The sequence below is a fragment of the Lepisma saccharinum genome, chromosome 4 (assembly GCF_977018435.1).
Source record: "Lepisma saccharinum chromosome 4, izLepSacc3.1, whole genome shotgun sequence".
NCBI lineage: Eukaryota > Metazoa > Arthropoda > Insecta > Zygentoma > Lepismatidae > Lepisma > Lepisma saccharinum.
Window position 1 is genome coordinate 55,062,493 of NC_139232.1, and position 7,864 is coordinate 55,070,356.

General features: G+C 36.5%; 1 protein-coding gene across 3 annotated transcripts in view; it reads right to left on the reverse strand.

The window, feature by feature from the left end:
• Positions 1-256: 256 nt before the first annotated feature.
• Positions 257-7,864, reverse strand: part of LOC145987158 (deoxynucleoside triphosphate triphosphohydrolase SAMHD1-like) — a 144,019-nt gene continuing 136,411 nt past the window's right edge. For all 3 annotated transcript variants that reach the window (XM_083121667.1, XM_083121668.1, XM_083121666.1), the window contains exon 9: positions 257-3,038. In XM_083121667.1, coding sequence (XP_082977793.1) covers positions 2,903-3,038 — 136 coding nt within the window. In that variant the 3' untranslated portion in view covers positions 257-2,902. The remainder of the gene's footprint in view (positions 3,039-7,864) is intronic.

The following is a 7,864-nucleotide window of genomic DNA, read 5'->3' on the forward strand; positions in this document are numbered from 1 at the left end:
AAAAAAAAACAACAACACGTCTGCTTTTCTTCTCTTATGTCTAGCGTGACTAATCAAGCTTCACCCTTTCCTTCTAAAGTAACATTCCAATCCAGAAAAAAATCTGCTTTCTATTCCACTGCTGATGGAAACATCACCCCATTGCATTTTACCACCTTTATTTTGGAATAGAAAGAAAACTGGAAAAATCATAGTTCTCATGCATTGTGTGACAAATTTATTTCGAACCAACGGTGACTGCAAAGATATTTCTCGCTACTTAAACTCCAGTTTTCAGGTAAACTATTATGTAAACCTTTAAGCTACATACACTTTTGTTGTCTGTTACACACACTTTTGTTACAAAAATAAAGTTGTATATAATGCTGATTTAACTCACTGTTAAAGTTTTTAATACTCCAAATCTGAAACAGTCCGTCACTTGCTCTTCAGTAAGGAGCACACTAAAATCCTGAATAAAATTGTCATAATATATTTACTCGAAGAAACTAAAAACACTGCATAATAATCTTCATGGTGATACATTTCTGCTCTTTGTAACTTGAAATCAAATTAATAACATCAAAAATAGAATTATACATAAAGTACTACACCTCTGCTTCAACGGTTTCTGGTTCGTGATGATACACACAACTGACACTGAAGAATTGTGAACAATGTGTTAGAAATAGCTGCACAATTTTGTAAGGTAGGAGCAGGATTACACGGTAACCTGCTGATTGCATCACCCACGCTCCCTTCGCTCGCTTATGGTTGGAAATTCTACAGCAAGGCCACAGGGTTTATCTCTTCTTGGCCAAGCTGTAGTCAAGTGAAGATTAATTCTTTAGGTAAATTCATCAACATCCACTACTACACATGGTGCAAAACACAACAAAAAATATGATATTTATTTACTCACGAACAGCAATATATCGTAAAAAAATAATTTTATGCCTCCGGCTGGAATGAAATTTCGCATACAATTATTAACGCTTAAGAATGATTTCATGTTGTAAATACATACTGCCTTAAAAATATAAATACCGCCTTAATATTATAAATAGCTACCTTCAATGAAATAGAATGATAGAAGGAATATACATTATTTGGCTTGCATTACAAGACGTAATCAAATATATGTCCATACTAGTTATTATTTGACAGATATTCTTTGAAATACTCCTAGGCAGAAGAAGTGTTGTGTGAAAAATATACAGAGATACTTTTATTCATCATCAACATAAAATTGATTAAACTACTATTGAAAAGTTTTGAATCAGGTATATTTTAAATTACAATTATGCCAAGATTTATTGCAGAATTGAGTAAAACACGGAATGCCATTGTAACTATTGAAAACAAAACTATAATAACATGCATTATAAAGGGTTTCCAATAAGAAGATATGATTTTGAAATGAACTGGCACCTATGCTTCAAATGTTATAACTGTCACTAGTTGTCATTTGTGCTTAGTATGCCGTGACAATTCATCATGGCTAAATACACACTTCAAGAATGTTTGGTTGTTATTCAAAAAAATTATGAAAATTGATATTCTTTTGAAACTTGAAACGGATCATAATTTTGGGCAAAAATTATCTTCTCAGATGAAGCTCATTTCTGGTTAAGTGGATATGTTAACAAACAAAATTGTCGTTTTTGATGTGAAAACAATCCACAAGAGATTCACGAGAAGCCCTTGCATCCGCAAAAGGTCACTGTATGGTGCGCTTTATGGCATGATGGCATCATCGGGCCATTTTTTTTTTTTTTTCAAAACGAGGTAGGAGATGCAGTTACAGTGACTGGTGAGCGGTACCGATTGATGTTAACAGATATTTTGTGGCCAAATTTAGATGAAATTGATTTGGAGGACATGTGGTTCCAACAAGACGGTGCCACATGTCACACTGCTAATGCCACTATCGACTTATTGAAAGAACAGTTTGGTGAAAGGATAATTTCAAGAAATGCAACTGTTAGTTGGCCTCAAAGAAGTTGTGATTTAACTCCTTTAGATTGCTTTTTGTGGGGTTATTTGAAATCTATAGTCTAGGCAAACAGACCACGAATCCTTGATGCATTAAGATTGAACATCGAACGCTGCATTCGTGATATTAGGCCCGAGTTATTGCACGAAGTCATCGAAAAAAGGGGTTCATCGAATACACTCGTGTGCACGAAGTCGAGATGGACACTTAAATGATGTGTTATTGAAAACATAATATGATAAACTATGCTTCACAATAATATAAAAAGTTTGGTTGTATCTGAAATAATTTTTATTTTATTTCATTGTAAAATCATATCGTTCTTATTGGAAAACCTTATACTTTGTTGTTTTTGGTGTCAGTGTCTCTTCTTGATCATTCTTACTCGCATCCATAGGCAGTACAAATGAAAGACCAACCGAGACGATTAATATTACATCAAATCTTAGAAATCATAATGTTTGTAACCACGTTAAAAGATTTTCCATCACATTTCGTTTTACTGAATCCTTACACGTATTGAACTTTGGATTACCACTTTATCAGTAGACTGATTACAACTGATATAGTCAGGATTTAGTGACAATGGTGTGTTATCTGTTTCATTCCTAAAGTTAAGAGAAGATAGTAAGCTCCACCCTCTGTATTTGCAGAAAGTGGTAACTAAGAATTCCAACATTTTTTGATGATTCATAATATAACTCTTTATGTCACATTAAAAGCCTTTTATAAATTAAAAAAATATATATGTTTCTATAAAACATAAATATTTTGTTCACTTTTCATAAGAATTGTCGAAACACAGCCTGTAAATATTTTCTTAAACTGACTCTTTATATATTGATTGGTTCTTAGTTCCATATAGTACTGTCCATCCTGCGTTTAATTACAGACACTATAGAGCTTCAAGAAGTTTCCTTTATTTATCTATCTATCCATTTCAAGGTGTTGATTCTCTTCAAATATGAAGTGACGCATAAACTCTTCCACTTGAATTTTCGTCTGGTCCTCCATATGGACTCCTTTGTACAGCACTTGCACAACAGTGTGGCGAGTACTGGGTCTGGAAAAACAATAAAACCAATAAGTTCAATTGTAAAACTGCCTCATCTACTTGCAATTCAGTATACTCTTATAGATTCAAAAACATTCATTCAATTGTCATGTATTTTAAATAAGAAGCAACGTGTGTCTTATTATCAATTAAAATATATGCGTCCATTTCGATCTTCAGCCGAGAGATCGGGAGAAGCGTGGCGGGTGGCGCTGGCGGAGATGCCGACATTTGCGGCCTGTAATGCCCGCTTATTTTTATGGACATATGCAGACATTTATAGAAATATTGCAAAACGAGCACTAACCTGTGTTATAATTTATCATCTGTAATTCATCCAAGTTCTGCCCTTATATACACAAAAAAATACGCTTTAGAAACGATGTTAAGAGCTACAGATAATAAAACATTTTAATCATAGTTTTGACCAGTAACGTCCTGCTTAAGTTTATATCCTTGAAAGAGTTTTGTGTCGATGGGATCGTTTGGAGGTTTCGAATGTGCAACACTGTGTCAAGATTACGCTGTAGACGAAACCGTTATAAGTCAATGGTGTTCGTGAGCTTCCTTGCAATCCGAAATCTCCGAGCTCGAGTTTTTTGTTCCTTCGCGACAGAGCTGTGAATATAGTGGCGAGCAGATGTAAACCAAGAGCGTGTTAATTTCGTACTGTGCGCAAGAGTGTTATTATTGGTTACTTGCCGTTACTCGTTTGTGTTATTGCAATGTGTATGTGTGTTGTGTCAGTGAGAGGATTGGAATGCCAGCCGCAAGGTTCACGTTACGAGGGGGGCTGATAAGTTCTCGGCCTGACCCAGAAGGACTTTAGCTACAGGCACGAAAGTTTCAGGCTATTCAACGTATTCTCCCCGAAAGTCTACACACTTGGCACTTGGTGGATATCAGTTTGAACAACTCTTATAACACAGGTTAGTGCTTGTTGTGCAATATTTATATAAATGTCTGCATATGTCCATAAAAATAAGCGGGTATTACAGGCCGCAAATATCGGCATCTCCGTCAGCGCCGCCCGCCACGCTTCTCCCGATCTCTCGGCTGAAGATCGAAATGGACGCACGGTAGTATTGTGTCCTACATTGAATCGTGAAATACCTTCTACAGTAGTCGTAGTCAGCACAAAAATGGAAAATTTTAAAAAGCTTGATTTTCATTGACTAAGCTTATTAATGCGTCGCTGAGAAATTCTGCTTTAGACTGAGTGGTGGCGTCCTACCCTGTACAGTGTCTCTCAAAAGTTTTCGGACAACGACATTTTAAACTAGGCAACCCAATTTACACAAGCCGTTGGTGGGTTGCGTGCAGAGTTAGGCTCAATTTCAGGGTTGCCACATGCACAATAGATATTTATAAAACACGCGAAAGAAATATAAACAAGTATTATTGTATAAAATTATTAAAAATATCACTATTATATCGCAAATGACAAAATTCATTTCTGAAAGAAAAAAATAGGTTTTCTAGTATTTCATCGCTGATGAGTATACAGTAAGGAAAATAGGTGAGAGGAAACGAAAGGAGAGGAGAAAGAGAAAGCGAAAGGAGAAGAGGAAAAGTAGAGGAGAGAAGAAAGATAGGATAGACGAGGAGAGGAGATGTAGTGAGGAGAATGGAAAAATATTCGAGGAGAGATGAGGAAAAAAACAAAGAAGAGAAAAGAGGAGGAAAACGAGAGGAGAGGAGAGGAGGAGACGAGAAGAGGGAAGTGGAGAGTAGAGTAAAGGAGAGAAAAAGAGAAGAACGATAAAAGATAGAATAGTGCAGTGGAGTCGAAAATCTAAGACAGGAAAGGAGATAAGACGAGTGGAGAAGAGTGGGATGGAGATAAGATGCGAGAAAAGTAGAGAAGGCGATATGAGATAAAAGCAGAACGGAAAGAGGGGAGAGAAGAAGGAGAAGGAACTGGAGTCAAGAGGTAGTTGCATAAAATACCGTCTGAGCGTCAAGAATGGAAGCATTGGTCAAATTATCGACATCAAACATTCAATGACATTTTGAAATGTATTGGAGAATATATTAGATCGGTGCGAAATGCCTTTTGGCTGAGTTCAGAGCAAATTAAAATCTTCCATGTAAGATCTTTGATTTTACCTGCGATTACACCACTAAAAAAATGAACGTAATTTTTAATATTTATAAGAATTATTCAATTTTTCTCCACTTCTCGGTTCGTTGAAATGGAAATTTTGTAATTCAATATTTCCCCTCCCCCATCGTTAATTCCAAACTGAATCATTCCGTTTCACACGGCGTGGACAATGAACACAATGGATATATGTATACAACTTACGAAAATTTTCTGCCAGCGGAAGGGTTTGAACCTACGACCATCAGATTCACAATCCTGAACGGTAACCACTACCCTACAACCTTTAGCTCCTTAAATCAGGTAGAAGAACCACTACACTACGCCTTTACCTTCGAATGAAACAATAATTTTTTTTTAAGTATTCTGTCCCTCCAATATTGTAAATGTCGTTTGGTATACATGTAGTTGAACTTTTACTTTAACTTTGATTTGCTTTCTTGTAGTATAACCGATATCTTCGAGAAATAATTTTCGAAGTAATTGAAAAACGAGAATATTGGTAGTTGTGAAAATGCGAGTTATTTCTTCTAACTTATTATTGTGATTAGACATTACTAATGGAAAATATCTAGAGGCTTGAATATTACAGGACGATGTTCTTTTCCTGTGATACTCTAACAGACAAAATGCTTGTTTACTGATGCAAGTCTTGTGTCCAGAACAGTCTTATGAAATGTATTTGCTGTTGCGTAAGATAACATGAAATAATTACACCGTTTGCGAACTACCAAAGCTGTGCAACGTTATACGTAAACAGGCGGAAAATTTTATTCATAAAATCACTTCACATTTGACAGTGTTAGTCAAGAGAGACTCGTGGGACACTGTGTTAAGGTGCTGAACTAAATCCTTCTAATTTTTCTTCCTCGAAAAACAACAATTTCTAAGGAAGAGCAACAGTGATGATCTTTCTTATTTCTTTTAAATGCTTACACTTTCCTTTAATTGGGTTAAAAATAAATAAGAATATTGCTTGCATTTCTGTCATTGACGTAGACCAGAGAGAGAGACAGACAGACAGACAGATATTACAAAATAGTTCAAATAGTGCGAACGTCATTAAAAAGTCATGATAATTCTATATTGCGTACTTAGAACTATTCATACAATAAAGAACATGTCTAATTGTGAGTTACAAAAAAAAACAATAATAAAGAGACATTTTTGCATCACGATTGCAGTTCGAAAAAGTCTGGACAGGGATTGAAAGTAACGCACTATCCTGACTAAATCGGTGAATCGGACGTCTGGTAGCCTTGCATCAATGATTATAAAACTAAAACCACCCAATATTGCAGCTTGAAGACTTATGCGCAAGAAACAGATTCATTTATACAAGAGCAAAATTGAAATTTTTACACATTTCAAAAATCGACGATGTTATTTTCGTAATTATTTATTTATAGGTTCACAGTTAAATATTTTAGGGTTCGAGGGGGAAGCATGGCCCACATGGCCCCTCCCCTGGGTACTGACCTTACGTAGACAGTGGAAGAGAAATTTTGGAGAACCTTTCTATTAAATTTAGTATTTACATTCACCTTATGCTCAGATAGGTTAAACCGTTTATTGACAATCGTGAACTTTTCGTTTAATAGATAATATTTGGTTTTAAACGACGGGAGAACATTGGTCGAATTTCCTTTCTTGCTCTTTTGAGAGAATATATACGTCTACAATAGCAATCGCGTTCGGAAACCGTGAAAAAAAATGACTTGGTTTTCAAAGGCATACAAGCTTGGTAGTCTAGCTTGCTCGCGATCAAAGTGACTCACTCACGCTATTCAAGGCCGCTTCTTATCGCACCCAGCACGTTACAAGTGACCAGAGTCGAATTTTAAAGAGAATCTGAAGAATGGTAGATTTCATCAGAGGCGGCTAGGTAGGCACCAGCTCAACATGCAATAGTTTAAGTGATAATTCCTGACAAAAAAAACGTATTGAATAATTATTGGGATAGTAATACGTGTATCCGCTCATTTTTAACAATGTAAGCTCGAAGACAATCTGTATTCCATTTATTTATATTAGCAACTTGGTCAACCGGAGGTTATTTTATCGCCTTCGATAATCGAATTGTCTGATCGATTATTTTTTGTTTACCCAGGAACATGCCCCATAGGAGATTTCCGAGACCGGGTTACGCTACTCACTCGTAGCTCCCCAATTTCTTCACGATGGTGGGTTTCCACCGGTCCCATACACAGGCCGAGAACCTAGAAAGTGAGCATAGGCGGACTCGAATCCATGCCGTCCTGCAGTCGGAGGTCACGGAGGAGGACTTTTCTTATTTTACCTTTGGCCACGCAAAGAAGGCCACGCACAAAGTAGAAGACGATCTCCAACCTCTTAGGTGAAATTGAGGTCGTCTAAGGTTGAAATTCTCATATTTAAGGCTTGAACTCGTCACCTAAGAGGTTGAAGATCGTCCTCTACTAAAAAAGAGCGGATACACGTATTGCTATCACAATAATTATTCAATACGTATTTTTTGTCAGGAATTATCACTTAAACTATTGCATGTTGAGCTGGTGCCTACCTAGCCGCCTCTGATGAAATCTACCATTCTTCAGATTCTCTTTAAAATTCGACTCTGGTCACTTGTAACGTGCTGGGTGCGATAAGAAGCGGCCTTGAATAGCGTGAGTGAGTCACTTTGATCGCGAGCAAGCTAGACTACCAAGCTTGTATGCCTTTGAAAACCAAGTCATTTTTTTTCACGGTTTCC